The sequence below is a fragment of the Nicotiana attenuata genome, chromosome 6 (genome assembly GCF_001879085.1).
Source record: "Nicotiana attenuata strain UT chromosome 6, NIATTr2, whole genome shotgun sequence".
In the NCBI taxonomy this organism is placed as follows: Eukaryota; Viridiplantae; Streptophyta; class Magnoliopsida; order Solanales; family Solanaceae; genus Nicotiana; species Nicotiana attenuata.
Window position 1 is genome coordinate 51,530,342 of NC_031994.1, and position 21,805 is coordinate 51,552,146.

A 21,805-nucleotide genomic window follows, 5' to 3' on the forward strand; every position below is an offset into this window, starting at 1 on the left:
TCCGACCCTCGGATCAAAATCTCACCTATCAGCCGGAATTCGCCAAAACACTAACTTCGCCAATTTAAGCCTAATTCCATACCGGACCTCCAAAATAAATTCCGATCACACTCCTAAGTCAAAAATCATCTAACGAAGCTAACCAAATTGTAAAAACTCCGATCCGAGCTCATATACAGAGAAGTCAACTCTCGGTCAAACCTTTCAATTCAAAGCTTTCAACTGAAACTGTTCTTTCAGATTCATTCCAATTCTTCCTGAAATCCAAAACCAACAATCTACATTAGTAATAATGCATAACACGGGGCAAGTCATGCCCGAGAACTGGCGATCAAGGTGCAAAAGCTCAAAACGACCAGTCGGGTCGTTACATCCTCCCCCACTTAAACACACGTTCGTCCTCGAACGTACCCAGAGCTGTTCTAAAAGCCAACCAATCCCTGAATAACCTTACCATGCATATACCCGGGGGTGATCCCACGTCACCCTGTCTCATATAGGTCCGATAACACATTGTAACTGAAATTTCACCATCCAATCTAGCCCATAAGCCATAGAAACACATTTCACTTTCCGAAATCATACACAAGATCAGAACCTCACATCTCTATTCCGAATAAGCCCGAACCAACTGTAATAACCCATACCAGGAACCTCAGGTGCAATTATATGATCTACCGCATAACTCAAACACTCGAAACGATAACTTCTATTCACAGCCTGCACACAAGACCCGAATACCGGTAGAAAACCTCTTATCAACTAAGGTCTTATTCCACACTTTCACATACTGCCAATGATAAAGGAAACACGCAATAAATCATAACCATTTTCTTAGGTCAACCATTCATGAAGTCACTTCCTTTTTTGGCTAATACCACAGCAGATTTTTCGAGCCGAACCTCGACTTTGTCCTTCCAACAAGCTGAAATCAAATCCGTTCGTATTCATTAATGACCCCAACGATCACCTCGAATCCAACACACCACTCTGGTGACATGACACATCGATACAGGCCTAAGCCACAACTTGTATAATTCGCGCACCAATAAGAAACGGTCTGAATATACTCAAACCATGAAAATGACCCCAAACGAAAGAGTTGTACCTCAAGCTCATCAGTACCATCACAACACAAGGCTAAGACCCCATCTCACATCATAGGAATAGAACACATGAATCCACCCCGAAAGGTCATATCTCCACGTAGCCTCGCTACAATGCGCGATCCTATCGAAACACTGCTACACATGGAACACCTCAAGTCACTATGCTCAAAATTGACAGCCACGCAAAATTTGATGTCTGGAACCAAAGCAGATCATTACACCCACGGTGAAACAAATAACACACACCACGTAAACCCGATAAAACGCAACCGGTACGTCATTCACTGAGCGACACCCAATTATTCTCCCCGCTCGACTTCCACTATGAACCCCAATAGAACCACACCATATGTGCCCATAACCAATAAATCATAACGTCTCGCAACACAGAAGGGTAACTCATAGATCTCTAATAATCTCAACAATGGTCGGATCAATACCTCCCTCAACAATGCCATTCGGAGCCAACCAAGCCGACTCAAGATAGAACACTCACCCACATTGGCCTGCCAACGAACTCCTTATCAAGGAAACCTGAAGCTGCTCCTTCCACCTTTATAACTCTACCGGTGCCATACGATACGATGCAAGGCACCAAATCAATACCGAAATCAACAACCTTGCCCGGCGACATACCCAGCCGCAAGAAACACATCCGAGAAGTCCCTCACCACCAGAACTGAATAAACATGAGGAGCCTTAGCACTGACACTCGTCACAAAACCCCAAATAAGAAAGGCAATCCTTCCAAGCCGTCCGCTGGTCTTCGAAATATGAAAATCCCCAATAGGACACAATCCGTCGAACCTTGCCACTCATTCCGTGGCATTTCCCGACATAGCCAATCGTGCCATCTTATCGCAATAGTCCAGAATAACACAACACGGAAACATCCAATCTACACCCCAATATCATATCCAAAATCTAACATACCAAGCAAAGAAAGATCCACTCGGGCATCCAAATCTCGGCAGTCACTAGACAGTGCTGATACACACGATCTAGAATCATAACATAGCCGAATATGAGAACTTCCGGTCTCCAATACCGTGTAGCACACAAATCATCATACCTGATCCTGAATTCCGCCGTTCGAATACATATTGCACCTCCAGTACCCAGTCATTCCACGAAAGATATCCTAAAATTCCCATGTGCCATATAAGCAACTCGAATATCAGCAGTCGGTCCAGCCCGAAAGTACCGCAATACTACTGAAGTGCCGTCAACTTAATCACATTGTCCTTTTTTCTGAAACCTATACTCTCGTCAAATCACTTCCAACTAACAATACCATTTCCTTAATCATTTGAGGCTACCCGCTGCCTAAGAGTGTTATGAACTTCCTTTCAGAACTGAACTGAAACCTCATACACGCAAATCTCGATCCTCCACAACATACCGCATATACCATACCATCGATAACAGGAAAACTTTTATTTCCCTTACGAGCCACAGACATCTTCGCACTCAACTAGTCAAGAACTTCCATTGATCCCATCTAAAAGAAAAATCGCTACACATCCCATGTATCTCATATTCGTAGAAAATGCACCTCTTCAACCACGGTAGAAATGAACAAGAACTCTCCCAATTCCGTTTGCATAAATTAAACTGCCAGGACTGAATCCTATCAACTAGACCAAGCTAAGCAAGCCACCAAAACCCATGAGCATTGTTGCACAATACCTGTAAGCACCCCTTACCTCGAAGACATACAAAGAATTAATCATATCCTTTCCATACCAATTCAGTCTACCAACAAGCTACTTCATCTATCTAGATTTCCTTCTGATTCATTTTCAACTTGATATCCCCTCTTGCTGTAGTACCACAACCTCTCAACCCAGGCTCACTACCCGAGACCCAAGCACAGGACCACACTGTCTAAAACCCATGAGCCGCTGAATACTCTCTCATGTATATTTCCAGAAACACCACATTCCAGAATACTTTACTCTGAAGAACTTCATGCAACCTAAATCCGTTACCTTTACTTTCCTGATACTGATACATAGAATTCCATAATTAACATAAAAATACCACAAGTCTGAACCTCTTCCAATGAAAACACAGTTTCTAACCACATACGCAACCTTAAGATACCCGATTGCTTCCTGTAGAAGCTTGAACACATTAGAACCATTCTCGAAAGACATTCACTCTTATTCAAACTACAAATTACCTGACCCAACGAATAGAACCACCTGTGCCTCATTGGCACTCCGATGCCGCAAAATGAAATCCTCGCCTCAATACGACCAAGCAACTTCCTGCTCTATGCACCGAGTATTCTTAACCATCAACAACTTAAGACATCCTGTGATTCTCTCTCCCCATGAAGCATAATGTAGCCTTTGTCAAAATTTTCCTTTACTCTAGCCATAGATAATTCACTCGCCTGCCCCAAACTAGAACCAACATAGCACCTAACCGTGCAATCAACTGCTCACAGCAGACTCCCCCACTTGGCTCGAAGCCATAGATCAAGATACACTCAATATCTCATAACACTTTTACTCTATTGATGCCACAATACCATAGTGAGATTAAACTCAAATCATTTATAAGTTTGTGAAACACAGATCATCCAGTACTGTAAATCTTCCGCAAATCTCGCATTCAACCCCGTAATAGTCAAGCCCACTCTCTTAAGCAAATCCGAAATTTCAAATTTCAACCCGTACCCTTCCATTACACATGAGATCTTCTAACATACACATAAGGATCACACCACTTCAGAACACTCCGCAGGGAATAACCCACCTGCTTCACCTTAATATAATATCTCCGTATACCTTCCACCGTCATACACATTACACAGCCACTTAGTCTTCCTGAGTCTGAACTCATACCGCAACATGACATTTACTTCACTCCCATCTAGGAGACACGAAAATATTCTTCATACGCCCATAACTCGGAGCTACACATCCAATCACAACGGAATCATACACTTAATAGTTCATTTATCATCCCGCAGGCCTTCCTCGTCACTTCCAAGTTACATAGATACATCCCGCAGTACTAACATACTCATCATCTAGCTATTCAACCATCACTTCCACTAATAGGGACACTGTCGAACATATAAGTTCAAAACACTTACTCACACAATCAGTACCTCAATGCTCAAGCCATAGGCAAAGATCCGGCCCCAAGTCCTCCAGACTGGCCCAACATTAAACTCATAGAGATCACATCTCGCCCCTTGATCGGGGAATCACAAGCCATCAAGGCACATCTGATACTAAGTGCTCATGCGCACATACAAACGCGTGGAAGGAATTTCAACAGTTTCTTTTCAAGCTGAATCAAGGACGCACGATAAGAATTCAAGAATGTGAAGTTTCCTAAAGGTTATGCAGCCTCTCGAGGATAAATATAGACGTCTCCGTACCGATCCGCGAGACTCTACTAAACCTACTCATGACTCGTGAGACCTAGTAACCTAGGCTCTGATACCAACTTGTCATGACCCAAACCCCGCACTGGTCGTGATGGCGCCTCTCGTGAGGACGAGGCCAGCCAACTAACCCAACTCGTCTTTTCAAAAAAATAGTTAAACATAAATAAACAGCTTAAATATGACTTAATAACAATAATTAGCGGAAATACAACCCAACACAACCCTAATCGGGGTGTCACAAGTCACGAGCATCTATCAGAATGTAAATCCACTACAAGGCCTAAAATATATAAAACCGGAATAATGAACAAAAGAGAGAAACATGGTGCTGTGAACGCTGGCAGTCACCTCCTTAACTCATGTAACTCCGCCTCTGATCGGCCAAAACCCGCTACTGGGTGAATGGATACCTGCATCTGCACAAGAGGTGTAGGGAGTAAAGTGAGTACTCCAACTCAGTGAGTAATAAAGGTAAACAACAACTGAGCAGTAAGAAATCACGTAAAGCAAACCATCATGCTGTATAGAAGCAGGGTACAATCCTTTGAGAAAACAGTGAAACTGTGAAATCTTTGGAAATATCTTGGCTCAGTTTAAATCTCTTTTAAAAATGATCTTTTCAACAGTTACGAAATGATTTCAAAAGAGTTAGTGCCGATAAGCACAGAAAATCCGCCCTTCGGGCACAAATACCACGGTATAATAGGTAAAAAGGCAAGTAATATGCAAGATGAGCACATAAAAGTTCGCCCCTTGGGCAATATCTCAAAACAATACCAGCCCCTCGGGCTCAATATCAATCGCTCAAAATAGTATCAGCTCCTCGGGCTCAGTATCAGTCACTCAGCATAGCATCAGCCCCTCGGGCTCACTCTCATATCATATGGGTACCCGCGCTCACTGTGGGTGTGCAGACTCCGGAGGGGCCCCTTACGGCCCATGCGCTACATCAACATAAGGCCTGAAAGCCTTCTCACATCACACATAAGGCCTGAAAACCTCCTCACATCACACTCGAGGCCTGAAAGCCTCCTCACATCACACTCGAGGCCTGAAAGCCTCCTCACATCACACTCGAGGCCTGAAAGCCTCCTCACATCACACTCGAGGCCTGAAAGCCTCCTCACATATGGCCTCAGCCTTACTTAGTCCAGAAAACATCATAAGCCCCTCAGGCATCAATAAAATAGTAGTGCTCAGCCCAAACAACAGTGGAAATATCATTTAAGTCTCAGAGTTCAATTAAAAGTGGCTGAGTTTATAAAACAGTAATAATCGATAGGACTGAGTTCAAGTAATATATCAAAATAGTGAGGAAACAGTGATAAAAGTCCACGAAGGATTAAATAGTCGGCATGAAGCCCAAAATATGGCAATAATCCCAAATCATGTTGATAACAAACATATCTCAGTCGAATACGCGGTAAAAAAATCAATCTGGACGGACCAAGTCACAATCCCCAATAGTAAATAACCCCGCGCTCGTCATTAAGCGTGTGTTTCACCTTAATATAGCACTACGTTGTGCAAATCCGGGGTTTCAAACCCTCAGGATATCATTTACAATCATTACTCACCTCGAACCGGTGAAATCCCTAGCTCGCGACGCCCTTGCCCCGCAAATCGGCCTCCACGCGCGTCGAATCTATCCAAAACCAGAACGAATACGTCACAATATGCCAATGGAACAATACCCAATCGAAAACAATCGAGAAATATTAAAAATCTCGAAATTAGCAAAACCCGAGCCCCGAGCCCACTTCTCAAATCTTAAAAATTTTCACATTAATAGATTCCTTATCTTCTCACGAGTTCATACGTACCAAGAACTCTCAAATGCGAGCTCAAATGACCCATCAAATCCCAATTTGACATATAAAAAACTCAAGCCCTAGTTCTTCAATTTAAGGCTTAATTTCCATAAATTTCTATGTTAATTCTACCATTAAATCATGTATTTAGGTCATAGAACTCACCTCCAATCACACTCAGTCGAAATCACCTTCAATTCCCGTCCAAAAGCTCTCAAGGTTGTTCAAAAATGGTGGAAATAAACCTTAGCTCGCGGAACAAAATGAGCTTTTAAAACCCTTCTCTGATCAGTCATTTTCGCATCTGCGATAAATGAACCGCACCTGCGGTTACCGCTTCTGCAGTTTTCCCTCCGCTTATGCGGATCTTCACTATGCTCAGGACCGCTTCTGCGGTCAGTATCCGCATCTGATGCGGACACCGCTTCTGCGGAACCTTGTCCGCTTCTGCGGAAAATCCCATGGCCAATCTCCTTCGCTTCTGCGACTCCTCTACCGCATCTGCGAACTCATCCTTCCTAGCCAATAATCGCACCAGCGACCACCTTTCTGCATCTGCATAACCGCATCTGCGGTCCCTTTTCTGCAGATGCGGAAATACCAGAAACCAGAAACTTCAGAAATGCAACAAGTCCAAAATTCATCCTGATGCCCATCCGAAATTACCCCGAGGCCCCCGGGACCTCAACCAAAAGTGCCAACCCATCCTAAAACATCATTCAAACTTGCTACAATCATCAAAACACCACAAACAACACCAAAACCATCAAATTACATCGGATTCAAGCCTAAGTTCTTCTAAAACTTCCGAAATACGCATTCGATCAAAAACCCAACCAAAACACCTCCGAATGTTCTTTCAAATTCATTCCAATTCTTCCTGAAATCCTAAACCAACGATCTACATTAGTCATAATGCATAACACGGGGCAAGTCATGCCCGAGAACTGGCGATCAAGGTGCAAAAGCTCAAAACGACCGGTCGGTTCGTTACAAATATTTGGCTCAATTTGTAATGTTCATAAAATAGATCGAACTTGCTAAGGGTTCCGGAATTATTGAAAGAATTTAAGGAAAGCTCTATCAAGGTATGTATGGATAAACCTCTTTCTTCTTAGAATCGAACCCCTGGTGTTCGTGTAATTGGTGTATGTTCCTAAATTGATCATACTAGAATCGTTGCCCTAAAGTGTTGTGTTGAAAGATTTATGTTCATTGATTGTTCTAAATGTTTATCATGTCGTCATGAAACTTGTGAATATGGTTACAAATGTTGAAAATGTATCGAGAAAGGCTAGGAATTCATGTCAAAGAAATTGAATAAAGATTGTTGTGCCAATTTGTATGAAAAGCCTTAATGTGCCTAGAACTTCTAAGATTTCCCTTGTGTGTGAAAATGCCTTACATGATAGGCCTTATTGTTATTGATGATAATGTTATTGAATATGTAAAAAGGGAATCTTGAATTATGAAATGCGGCCAAGTGCCAAGAATGACTTAACAAGTAAAGCGACTCGTGCCAATGTATGGAAATATGGAATTGTGGATTCGGTTGACGTCTCAAGGGAGATGGCCTAGCCGATCGGGCCGTGATCGGATGCTATGCCGCACACATGTTGGTGACTGTACTGGAAATGATTGATTTGGAATTGTGGATTTGGTTGACGTCTCAAGGGAGATGGCCTAGCCGATCGGGCCGTGATCAAACTCCGTGTAGGAACACGGTGGTATTGCGGGTTGTGGTACATGGCACTGAGGTTATCAACTTAATAAAAATGGAAAATGTTAACCGGAGACTTGTAATCCTTACTTGATGTTTTCCGTATTTGTTTGAAAGCTCTTGTTGTACTTCATAACTGTCTTCCTCTATGTCTAATTGTTCATTATATAAAGATGGTGTTTTAGCTTTATATACTAGTAGTACTAACGTCCCTTTTGCCAGGGGCGCTACATCTTTTAATGGATGTAGGTGGTTCTATAGCTGACAGTGTAGATCGCAGCTAGCGGTGCTTTGCCTTCACCTTCCCAGCAATCTTGGTAAGCCCCATTTCATCCCGGGGCCATGTAATGCATCTTTTGCTTGTATAATTTCTACGTTTTGAGGTATAGCCGGGGCCTTGTTGCCGACACTTTCATAGAACTTTCTTTTGTATCTAAATAGAGGCTCCGTAGACATTGTGTGGGTTGTACAGGGGTATTGGGAGGGTCAACAAACTATCCATTGTGTTTTGGGCTCATGTTTCACTACATCTTAAAGTATATGTATTTCGGGAACTTAATAGTGATGTAACTAATGAAATGGCTTAGTAATGTGCATATATATAAATGACCCCCTATTGTCTAATCAATGAAAGTACATCTTCTCTCGGTCATATGTGAGTTGGGTAGAAAGTGGCTAACAGGCTTGCTAGACCGGGTTGACTTGGTTGAGCGCCGGCCGCGCTCCCCTAGGTTGGGGCGTGACAGTTTGGAATTGAGGAGTTGATGAAGTTGGAGGACTGCTGGTGTAATCACACCTGCGAAGTGGGCACCGCAGGCGCAGGTGCGAGCCCGCAGAAGCGGGAGGAAGCCGCAGAAGCGGAAAAGGACTGGAGCAGGGGGAGTCGCAGAGGCGGGCGTTTAGGCGCACCTGCGGGCGCGTAGGTGCGAAGGTGAAGGCCGCAGAAGCGGGGAAGGGCGCAGATGAGAAGAAGACGCCACAGAAGCGGCAAATGGACTGCAGACGCGAAAGTCCTCTGGGCAGAAGGGTTCTTTTAGAAATCGGGGATTGGCCATTTTTCTCCCATTTTTCATTTGGCTTGGGCGATTTTGGAGAGCTTCAAGGGGAGATATTCTTCAAGTATCACAAGGTAAGTTGTTCCCACTCATTATGAGTTAAATACATGATTTAGATACGGATTAAGGTATGGAAATTAGTAGAAAATTGGTATTTTGAGGAAAACGTAGAAGTTTGGTATTCTTGGATTTCGACCACGATTTTGGACATGAAATTTAGAGTAAATTATATATTTGAGTTCGTGAGGTTGTGGGCAAACTTTATCTTCAAAAAATTTTGGAATCCGGGCACGTGGGCCCGAAGGCGATTTTGTCAACTTTTCGATCGGGGTTAGAAATTGTTATAAATTGGATTATTATGAGTAATCGAGCATATATTAATGGGTTTGTATAATTATTGGATAGTTTGGAGCGGTGTACATCGATTTGGGTCTTCGAAAGGGCGTGGAATGATGGTTATGAAACTTCAGAGTGAGGTAAGTCTCCTTTCTAACCTGTTAAGAGTGAATTAACCCCATAGGTGAACTAAATTATTATGTGCTTCTACTTGTGGGGGCTACGTACGCACAAGGTGACGAGAGTCCGTACGTAGCTACTAGCTATGTCTATGTCCGGGTAGTTTTAGGCTCACATCATGCCTTGTTGATATTGTTATTGATTTACGTTTATTGCTTGCCTTGAGAGGGAGCAAGATTGAGTTAGCTTACTAGATGTCTTGGAAGGAGTGAAATTGAAGAATTTAAGATTTAAAAGGTTTCACTTGAACTTTGTAATTTCGAAAAGAATTGAGGAATATTATAATAGCTTAAGAAATCAATGTGTATCCGCGTCGCATGTATGTTTCGCAAGCGGGGTAATTTCCTTAGAAAGCTACAAGCTGAATTTCCCTCATTTTTGAAAAGAATTAAGATAGAGATCTGATTTTAACGTTAAATTTGTACTTGACCGCGTTGCAGGTATGATTCACAAGCGGGGATAATTTCTTAAATTTATGTTTGACCGCGTCGCATGTATGATTCACGAGTGGGGACCGCGTCGCATGTATGATTCGCGAGCGGGGAAATAGATGCATCTACGGTTCGCCTCGTTCGACCTTCGGCAATGCACAATTTACTTTTATGTTGGATCGGGCCGTACGCCTCGGCATTTCATATATATATATATATATATATATATATATATATATATATATATATATGTATGTATGTATGTATGTATGTATTATACTCATGGAATCGTGTGTAACACTTGGTCAGAAGCCGGTGTATATGAGGGATTTTTCCCTGAATTGAATCCTGATAATTTCCTTGACGGAAACCACTATAATTGTACATATATGCTCCGGTTACGAAGGGAACTTGCTAGCTGAAAACTTGAGTAAATTTATTAAGAAGGGGGATGGTACTATGTGTTTTATACATGTTTATTTCATATATTCGCTCTGTTTCATACTTATTCACTTCTTTACTGTAGTGATATTATTGGACCATTAGTAAGTGTCGAAGTCGACCTCTCGTCTCTACTTCTTCAGAGATTAAACGGGATACTTACTGTGTACACGTTATTTTTGTACTCATGCTATACTTGCTGTGCGTTTTTGTTGCACAGGCACATGTACCTCTAGTGACCTAATGGGCATAGCAGCATGGATGATACGGAGACTTAGGTGAGCTGCATCTCTCGAGGCGACCTGCAGCCAGCAGAGTCTCTTTCAGTGTATTGTATTTACTTTCTGTCCAAATTTGTATTCCGGACAGTTATTGTACTTCATTTGATTTTCCTATTGATTGCTCATGCACTTGTGACACCGGGTTCTAGGATTATTTCGGGATTATTCAGTAAATAAATTTTGTAAAGACATCATCATTTATCCAGTGAAGTTTATTATCCATTATTTAAATGTTTAGAAGAAATGATTCGAAAATATTAAAACGAGAATTTACTAGTAATATGGTGTTGGCTTGTCTGACAGTGGTGTCCGGCGCCATCACGACCCTCACTGGATTTCTGGGTCGTGACACCCGGGACAACACCTCAGAACTCGACAAATTTTACAAAAACCGAATACCCATTCCGATACGAGTTCAACCATACAAAATTAATTATCAAATTCCGATACCATTTGGTCCTTCAAATCATCATTTCACATTTTTGAAAGATTTTACAATTTTTCCCAAATTTTCCTTTAGATTCTCATGAATTTGATGTTAAATCTAAGATATAATCACAAAATATAGTTGAAAATTGATTAGAGACACTTACCCAATGATTTGGTACGAAAGTCTTCTCTCAAAATTGCCCACTCTCGGACCTAGGGTTCAAACTATAGAAAAATGAAGCTAAGGTTCGGAATGTCCGGCTTTTAGTAGGCTACAGATGTCGCATTTTGCGACATTGGGTTCGCAAAGCGAACTAGCAAAAGCAAAGAATATTTCGCAAATGCGAAGCCTGAAGAATATTGTCTCCATCACAATTGCGACGAGACACTTCACAAATGCGAAGTACGGCCTTCAAAAAAGCGGCCTAAATATTCGCAAATGCGAACTTCCCTGCCCAGCCCATCTTCGCAAATGCGAGAATGATCTCGCAAATGCGGTCATCTCAAATACAATGAAATCCTCGCAAATGCGAGAACAGAAACACTAGCACAGCTAAACCTCTTTCAAACACTCCGAAATGCGTACAAAACTCATCCGAGCCCTCGGGGCTCTAAACCAAATACTCTCACAAGTCTGAAAACATAACACAAACTCGCTCGCGCGATTGGAACAACAAAATAATCACTAAAATCACGAATCGGACGCCAAAACACATGAAAATCACATTTAACCTCAAGAACCTCTAGAATCGCAACCGAGAGTCCGAACCATATCAAATCAACACCAAACGACACCAAATTTCGCAGGCAAGTCCCAAATGACATAACGGAGCTGTTCCAACTCTCGGAATCGCATTCCGACCCCGATATCGCAAAAGTAAACTATGTGTCAAACTTCTCCATTTTTCAAACTTCAACTTTTCAAACTTTCGCCGAAATGCCTCAAATTACCCTACGGGCCTCCAAAACCGAATCCGAATGAACGCCTAAGTCCAAAATCATCATACGAAGCTGCTGACATCTTCCAAAACTCATTCCGGAGTCGTTTACTCAAAAGTCAAATTCTGGTCAAATTCTCACCGCTTAAGCTTCCAAAACTGGATTCCTTCTTCCAATTCGACTCCGAATCATCCAGAAACTGAATCCAACCATGCATGCAAGTCGATACACATAATATGAAACTGCTCGTGACCTCAAACTGCCGAACCGGACGCAATTGCTCAAAACGACCAGTCGGGTCGTTACAAACTACTACCTTAAATTATTTATGAATAAATGTATCTAATTTATTTCCATTAATTTCAATATATAAATTTAACTTATCTATGTTTTACTTTTCGGGTATTGTAATTAGATTTGTAATTTAATATGTGTATAAATTTACAATATGTATTCAACTTATTCAAATAATTAACTTAAAGTACATTATATTACTTATTACTTTAAATTAAAATACTACTATTATTTTAAAAACGTAAGCACGTCGTGTTAAACTTATTTATATATACTATTTTCATAGTCGACCTAGTATGTTGTAAGTTTGGTTTACATATTATTAGTAATCTTTAATTTTTGAAGACTTAAGATTAAATCTAAAAGTTTCTTTTTATATACATTTTGTCTAATGCACATAAGAAAAAGTCATACATACTTTACACAATTTATATAAGAAAAGGATTTATAAGTAAATTTTTATTTGGTTTTAAATTACTAAAATTTAGGAAGGAAGATTTAATGACCAAAATTTAGTTTATTTTAAAGTGCCAAATATTAGTAGAATAATTAAATTACAATTATAACCAATATAAAATCTATTTTTAAAGGATAAAAAGGCGGACAACATTGCGTTAAGAGGCTTCGTGCTAGGATATGTGCGATGTGCATGTACTTTCTATCGATCCGTATAAAATTATAAAAACTATAAGCCCTTAAAAATAAGATTTTTAGAAATATAAGCTCTTGAATATGACAAACATTGAACCTACTTTGTCAGAAAAAAGTAGCGGATGGCCTCTCCAAACATGACAACAACCAAGATAATCTTGAAAGTTTAGTGTTATTATGTTTCTCGTTCTTTTATATTAATTTTGTATCAAAATAGCCGTCTAGGTAGCATGTATTCTAAGACAAGTTAATTACAAAGAAAAGAAAAGTTAGCGAAAGATAAATTATATAATTAAATAATATAATTCATCGCTAATCCTATTTAATGGCAGAATCAGTTATATATTATAGAAAATCCTATTAGCTACAAGATGAATTAAGTAACTAATTAATTTTTTATAAAGTTAAATTACGCAACAAACTTTCTTAGTAATATTATTATTATTTTTTTACCAAAAAATAAAAGTCCTTTTCCATCTATTTATTTTAACATATGCATTGAGGTAATTTAGGTATATTTGTAAAATAAATTATAACAATCTTATCATAAATTAATGATTACTATTTTTTTTAATAATAATTACTATTTCAAAACCTAATGCCGTAGTAAATTTTAACAAATTTAACAACCGAGCTTCTAAGAAATACTTATGATTTAAGTTTTAAAAACAACAAATGAATCATATGAAAAAACTAAAGGCAAAATTGGTCTTTATGATTAAACAAGGACAAAGAGAAAAAATATCACAAAAAAACGAGAAGCTTCCTTGTTGGAAACGAACAAAAAACTTTCCTCCTACTTTTTTTGCATTCTCTTATGTCATAGTATATTGTATCCTTATTAGGAGACAATATCAAACACTAAATTGTACTAGAATTTTTTTTGATTTAGAACTCTTAAATATAAGAAAAGTTTTTTGATTTTACATTTTTGTCCAATGTAAAATATGTTTTTAAAGGGTATAAAAGGCGAACAATATTTCATTAAATCCTTCGTGCTTTTAATATAGCATAGATAGATAGATTAAAAGTACGAATACCCTAAGTGAAAAGTGGTTAGCCTTTTTTATCCTTTAAAAATAACAGTTTTTCCTTTTGCCGAAGTGGTTCGCCTTTTTTATCAATATTATTAAAATTAAATTTAGTAAATAATTATACATAAAAGAATAAAGCACAAGTTTCTATAAATAATCAAAACGATTGTATATTGTTGAACCTATAAAGATTAATAATTAAAGTTTACTTAGATACATATGACATTTTAACTTACTTTGATTTTATGTAGTTACAAACATGTGATGAAAGCATATATCACCTAATATATTCTTATAGACGTTGTTCATGGTATATGTTCATCTCATCCATTTAGGTTGCTTTGTCATGACCATGATTTTTATTGCCGGTATTATTGTTTTTCTTTTGGTGTGCAAACATGTTGTGATAGATACAATCAAACATTGAAAAATATTAATATAAGCCTAATTCGTATGTATACCACATTGAAAATAATCTTCCACGTAAATTTATTATATTCATGCTACGAAATTGTACATATCAATTGAACTATTTCATTTGATTAAAAAAATAACAAAATTAACCTTTAGCGACATGTTATTCAAATTACGACATGCATGCATGCAATTTAAAAAATATTTTCATGAGATATCAATAATGATTTTTCTATCCTAATATTGTTTCATGCATCACAAATGACATAAAATAAATTAAAATAAAATTAGAACTAAAGAGAGTAAATAAGTAGAACCTATTTATGCTTCCAACTTCTTTTCTTTTTAATAATTGAATTAAATTTTTTTAATTCTTTGCGTACAATTGTATACCTTGTTGGTATAGCTATATACTATACTGGTATCATATGTTAGTTAACATTTTTTTGGTTGTATTAGCTACATTTAATTGGTACACAATTTGATTTTTCTTTAGTAATAATATAAAAAAAAGAATAATAAAAAATAGTGAAAACAGTAAATGAAATTAGATTATGAAGAGAAAAAGAATATATAAAAAAAAGAATTTAAATGAAATTAGAAAAGGAAAAAAGAAAAAAAATAAGAAGAAAACGAGAAAAAATAAAAAAGGAGAAAAGAAAAAAAAAGAAAAAAGAAAAGAAAAGAAGCTTAGAAATAAAAAAGAATTGGAGAATAAAGAAAAAATTCCCAAAACCTACTATGGGTAGGAAATGTAATTAGTTTAAGGGTAGAAAAATAAATGGCTAGAGAAGAGTAAATAGTTTTATTTTTATGGATAACGATGTCAAAACCCCTAATAAATAATCTCATAGTTTTATTTTTATGGATAACGATGTCAAAACCCCTAATAAATAATCTCATATTAGTAACTGGAGCAATGGTATTCACATTTTATTTTTCTTACCTTAAGAAAGAAAAAGGTGAAAAAAAAGAAAAGAAGCCCTCGTAAAGGCCAAAGCAATCTAATGTGTCCGATCGTATTCGCACCTAAATTTGACGAGGCAGTAAGTTAGATTAGAGTGACAGGTAAGTCACCTACTGTTTACTTTATCATAACTTTCTCTCTTTCCCCTTCTTTTTCCTTTTTTTTTTTAATAACCTCACCAAAGCCATCACTTTGACTCTTTATCAACTCTCTCTTCTTCCAATATCCCATAATTCATTGATGTTTCTATTTGCCCAAATTACTATACTTGTCAGTTGTCCAAAGTAGCTAATAATGGCTGTGGAACTAATGATGGATTACAGAAACACTAGGAATTGTACTTTGGTGACGGCCAACTTGGAAGAAAAAACAGTTGTACAAGAAGCTGCTTCTGGTCTTGAAAGTGTTGAAAAACTCATAAGATTGTTATCTCAGACTCAGTCTCAACAAATACAGCAGCAAAAACAGGGATATTTAGAGCAAAAGAACTCCCCTATGGAAATTGAAATGGTGGCTGACGCTGCTGTTACAAAGTTCAAGAAGGTAATTTCACTTCTAGATCGAAACAGAACTGGCCATGCTAGATTTAGAAGAGCCCCTGTGGCTTCTTCTCCTTGTCAAAATCCTAGTAAAGATTATGTTGACACTAAAGTGTATTCTCCTACTCCCATCCAACAAATCCCTTTATGTCAACAACTCTCTCTGGTTCCAAAGACCATTAGTTTCTCTTATTCTCCGGAGAATACGTCTCGTACGAACTCGTTCAATATCTCAACGTTAACAGGAGAAACAGAGAGCAAGCAACAATCTTCATCTTCAGCTTTCCAGATTACCAATCTTTCTCAGGTCTCTAATTCTGCTGGAAAGCCTCCTTTGTCTTCTTCTTCCCTGAAAAGAAAGTGCAGTTTATCGGAAAATGCTGTATCTGGCAAGTGTAGTACTGGATCTTCTGGCCGATGCCATTGTTCCAAAAGAAGGTAACCAGATTCACTATTTGAGTCTTAAATTGTAACAATTTTATCTAAACGCTTAACATGTTATAGCGCACACCTTTTAATTACTTATTTATGTCTATATAGTGGATCTGATTCATTTTCATTAGCTAAGTACGTCCAAGTATTTTTGTAATGCGTGGTGGTGAAACTTATACCTTGGACCTCTATTCAGATACAATATTGATTTATTATATATCAATGTGACCATCTTATTTAAAATCTTAAGTTATTAATATATTTATTTACTTAATTATGTCTTTAATTATTGCAGTCTAGTACGATAATTTTAATGAAATGAATTCTTAACTGAATTTTACAGGAAATTAAGGCTGAAGAGGGTAGTTAGAGTTCCGGCAATAAGCATGAAGATGGCAGATATACCACCTGATGATTACTCATGGAGAAAATATGGACAGAAGCCAATCAAAGGATCTCCACACCCAAGGTAATTCTAGAGAAAATCATGAATATTAGATTTTTTTTAATAAAGCTTTAAGTATTATTCGTAATCTAAATAATGTTTAACCATATATAAACAGGGGATACTACAAGTGTAGTAGTGTAAGAGGATGCCCAGCACGTAAACATGTCGAGAGAGCTTTGGATGATCCAACAATGCTGATTGTTACGTACGAAGGCGAGCACAATCATTCCCTTTTAGTTGCAAAAACAAGTAGTCTCATTTTAGAGTCTTCTTAGTTAGAACAAATTATAGTGATATTATTAGTTAGAACAAATTATAGTGATATTAAAATAGCTTTATTTGCCCTGCAAAGAAGAAGGGTTTTCCGATCGATGTAAACTGGAGTAATATGTTTAGAACTAGTCGAGTCTGTCGAGTCTTTAGTTCTATCTCGAAGGAGATTAAGCATCGTAATTAACTATTTATATTTATTCCTTGCGAAACTGGACTTGCACTTCGTTTTCAATGGGATTTAATTTTTAACAGTGTTAGCGTAAGTAAATTTTATACGTACTTTATTGTAATTTTACATGTTTGGCATGTCTCACATTTATTATAACTAGTTCTACTCTTTAATTATAATCAGTTACGTGTAGTTTTATGGGGTATTATCACTTTTAGCCCGCGCCAAAAACTATTTACATTTGGTAGCCGAAAAAGTATATAAAACTTGTATGTATGTATATATATATATATTTTTTTTTGACTATTATTTTTGCAGAGGCTATACAGTGTCACTTTCCCTAGTTTTATTTAGGTCGACAGTCACGCGGCTAAACCAACTTACAATTAGTCGTGAAAAAAGCATAATTAAAGGAGGTTTGGGAGGGGGGTGGGGGGAGGGGGGAGATAATGAATTAGGTACGCTTGAATAATTCAAAGAAAGAGTTGATGCATTTTGACTTTATTTTACATGTTACTTGGTTGCTTTTGTCTTCGTATGTTTAATTTGCCCTCGTTTCTATGGATAAAGTAGAGAGACATCATCCAATGGAGTAGCTTTAGCTTATCTTTATTTAATTACTGTTAATTATTATCATTATTTGCTTTGGATGGTCTAAATGGTTGATCGAAAGTAAAAGCAAGAAAGTGACTTGGTCAAAAATGATGATGCCGTAGTGGAGCACCCTTGTTGTTGATGTAAATGGTTGCTTTAGATGTCGTGTTTGGGACGGTTGACTAACAAAAAGAAAAGACTCGGAGTTGGAATTTTAAGGGAAGATAGGAATTAAGATGGTAGTTGAGAAAATGGGACGGCTAATTTACTTTTGTACTCACCATACTAATTACCAATACTAGTAGGGAGGAGAGACAGTAAATGCAAACTTGTGTATTTGCTTCGGAACATATGGATGTATAATCTCGATAAATACTTATTTGCACCGGATATCTACATCCAAAGGAGTATGAGTGCATTTACTACTTTAAGTGTCAAGCTATGTATAATTGCAAATTTTAGAAGACACAACACACACATATTAAATATGCACTACAAATAATTTAGGATCTGAAGTCAATGAGTTTAATTAGAATGAGTTTGATTTTATTCCATGTAAACATTCTTTTTATATGTATATATAGTTGGAACAGAAAGTAATAGGTTCAACTTAATGCACATAAAACCTAAATCCACCTCTAATTTGTAGTATTGTCTAAAATATGAGTTGGTACATGAATGCTACAATATTATCACATACTTGAAAATTTCTGTTAGGTGTTTGTCCAGATTTTCTTACCATATTTGGTTTTCCTATCTCAAGAAGGAAAGGATAACATATTTACCATAACTGAGTTTTCCTTCTTGTAGTAGGAAATTATAAATCTCCCATATTTGGCTAGTCCTTTTCTTGTAGGAAAAGGTTCGGAGTTCTATAAATTGAAGATCCGTCATTCTCATTCACTAGCATCCACAATGTAGCCATATGGGGTTTGAGAGTCGTGTTTAAAGGGGAAACTTTAAGGGACAAGTGTTAGTGTGTTACTTGTGTTTGACTCTTCGTGAGGTTGTTCTCTCGATACTTTGTACTCTCTTTTTATATAGTGGATTGCTCATCTCCGCCATGGATGTAGGTCAGTTGACCGAACCACGTTATATGTTTATGCCTTTTGGTATTTCTCTTTTGTTGTCGGACTTTTTGTCGTTCAATTTTTGCTTTACTAGCTTCCGCATGACGCCTGATTTTTTGCGGGCATAACAAATTCTAAATCCTTTGTTGCTAGAGAACGGGATTTGAGACAAAAATGGTTGGCTGTAGTTTTAGAAATAAGACTGAAGTATATGGGAAATGGTTGGTGTGAAAAGTCTTGAACCCCACACATAATAGGATGGAAATCAATGTTTTTGGTTCACAAGTCAAAGAAGAGCAGATGGGAAGATTGAAGAATAGAGTTATTATGGTTCAAAGTATGGGGACCTACCTTTTGTTTTTCTCCTGCGCCCTCTTTTTCTCTTTAATTTGCTCAACGTCAAACCTGCTGATATATCATGCATGGAATCCTAGTGTATGGATGTGTCCGTCAGTGTCAACCTTCGTGGTCATTTTGTGGTCTTATTTTCTTTTTTTTCGTTGATTTCCCCTTACCACACGCAATAAAGTTTGAAACTCTGCCGTATGAATAAGTATGTATATTTACTTAAAGATATATGGATTCAATTAATATACACTTACTATGCATAGAATTTTTAGTGCTATGTCTTGTTTTTAAATATCATATTTTATAGACTGTTACTCATAGTACGTCACTACTTAGGTGAACTGATATTTAACTTTTTTACCCTGTTACGTGTACAAGTTACCTGCCGCATGAAAGATAGATTCTCTATTGGTCAAAAAGAAAGATATTACACGTGGAATATCAGTAAGCTGACGAAGCATGACGTGTGGAACAACGGTATAACGATAAGTGGCGCTTTCAATTAATGGAATTAATAATACAAGGAAGGTGCGGGACAAATATCCACGAGACAATACAGAGAAGAGGATCGAGCCTGACAGCTATCAAAGAAGAGGTATGAACGAAGTGAAAAGAGGTTAAAAAGAAGGGAAGATACATAAATCAGAAGTAAATATGGAAGGGGAATCAGAGCAGTTACAAGGAATCTATAGCCATAAGTATGTCAGTTACGGTTATCTATGGTAATGGGCAATCAATACAATTAAAGCCCGTAATGAATTCAAATTAAGTGTGAAAACCGTTATGGTTGTACGCTCCTATATATAAGGATAAAGAATTATATTTGTACGGACAAATTTCGATTACTACTGAAATACATTCTATTATTCTCTGCTTTTTCAAAGTTCCCAGCCTTGATTTTAGGAATTATTTGTCGATTCATTCCTTATTTCTCTTTGTCAATTTTCTCTATCGTTTTTATTATTTTCTTAAAAGACTATTGTGAAAGTGAAGTAAAACTTGGTTATCAGTAATCCGTTTTCTTTTAAATATAGGCTTTGACTGAGAAATCTATATTTTTGGTTAAACAAATTGGTTTTGTTTTCGGGAATTTGATAATATTTTCACTTTCCAAATTTTTCTTTATGACAACCAACTATGTCAACTGTTAACGACAATAACCAGCTAAACCCACAGGAGGGAGCAACTCCAGCACTCCTCTCTCCATCAGGATCTCCTCGACAATCTCGTGACAGATCACCTGAAAGATCTACGTCACGTACTAATGATCAACATGGGGACGAACAAGACGCTCTAAAGCAATTGATTGCAGAGCACGTGAATAGTGCTCTTCAAGCCTTTGTTAGGGGATTGCCAAATGCGCCGCAAACTCTTCCACCAGTTAACACGACAACCCTAGAAAACCCATGCTCGGGGCTCGACAATATTGGAAGTGGAGGAAATCCCAATGGATCTCGTGATGGAAGTTTAGGTACATCAAATAATTCTGATTTACGAAGTTTGGTACTAACTTTGCAGAAATAGTTGAAAGAGCAAAATGATCGCATAGAGCAAATACTTGGCATGCCGCCCGTGATCAAAGGGGTAGATATTGATAAATATTCACAACAGCCATGGAAGCCAAGTGCAACACATTTGTCGATTCCTAAAAAGTTTATAATGCCTAATATTCCAAAATATGAAGGAACAACTGATCCTCGAGATCACGTAACTGCGTTCACAACTGGCGTGAAGGGCAACGATTTAACCAAGCAAGAAATCAAATCAGTTCTGGTTAAACAGTTTGGTGAAACACTCACCAAAGGAGCATTAATGTGGTATTCTCTTTTACCTAAAATCTCTATCGATTCTTTTTCTGAGCTTGCAGATTCATTTATAAAAGCACATTCGGGAGCTTAGAAAGTTGAAAAAAAGGATGAAAGACATCTTTAAGGTAAAACAAGGGAATACCAAATTACTCAGGGAGTTTGTAGATAGATTCCAACGGGAGAGGATGATGTTACCACGAGTACCTGACAACTGAGCAGCTATGGCGTTTGCAAGCAATTTAAACGACAAAAGTTCAGAAGCCACGAGGAGGCTGAAGGAAAGTTTGCGAGAATTTTCGGCAAAAACTTGGAACGATATGTACAACGGGTACAACACGAAGCTGTGGATAGAAGAAGATACGGTTACACAGCCAAGGGTTGATGAAAGAGCAGGATCGAGACGTTCAGAATTGGAAAAAAGGATCGAAAAAATAGGTACGAGCCTTACATGGGACCTGCAGGGCGAGATTCTTTGTCTAAACAAGAAAACATACGATCTGAATCGAGATCGAGGCAAAAAGATACGAGTTCTTCATCTAGATTCAGAAAGGAACGAGATGCGTGAGGCAGCGACTCCAATACACATACAAGGATCGGAGATTACAATTTTAATGTTAGTATCT

General features: G+C 37.8%; 1 protein-coding gene across 1 annotated transcript; it reads left to right on the forward strand.

The window, feature by feature from the left end:
- On the forward strand, positions 15,652-17,445 carry LOC109226996 (probable WRKY transcription factor 15). The gene is made up of 3 exons (XM_019391975.1): positions 15,652-16,478; positions 16,816-16,941; positions 17,036-17,445. The coding sequence occupies exons 1-3, from the start codon at positions 15,796-15,798 to the stop codon at positions 17,193-17,195; spliced, it is 969 nt and encodes a 322-aa protein (XP_019247520.1). The 5' UTR covers positions 15,652-15,795; the 3' UTR covers positions 17,196-17,445.

What these genes read in the sequence shown, in the direction of transcription:
- LOC109226996 (XM_019391975.1), top strand. Translation starts at nt 15,796, where the DNA reads ATGGCTGTGGAACTAATGATGGATTACAGAAACACTAGGAATTGTACT. An exon ending in TGCCATTGTTCCAAAAGAAG is followed by an intron (nt 16,479 to 16,815) that starts GTAACCAGATTC and finishes TGAATTTTACAG; the next exon opens with GAAATTAAGGCTGAAGAGGG. An exon ending in AAAGGATCTCCACACCCAAG is followed by an intron (nt 16,942 to 17,035) that starts GTAATTCTAGAG and finishes ATATATAAACAG; the next exon opens with GGGATACTACAAGTGTAGTA.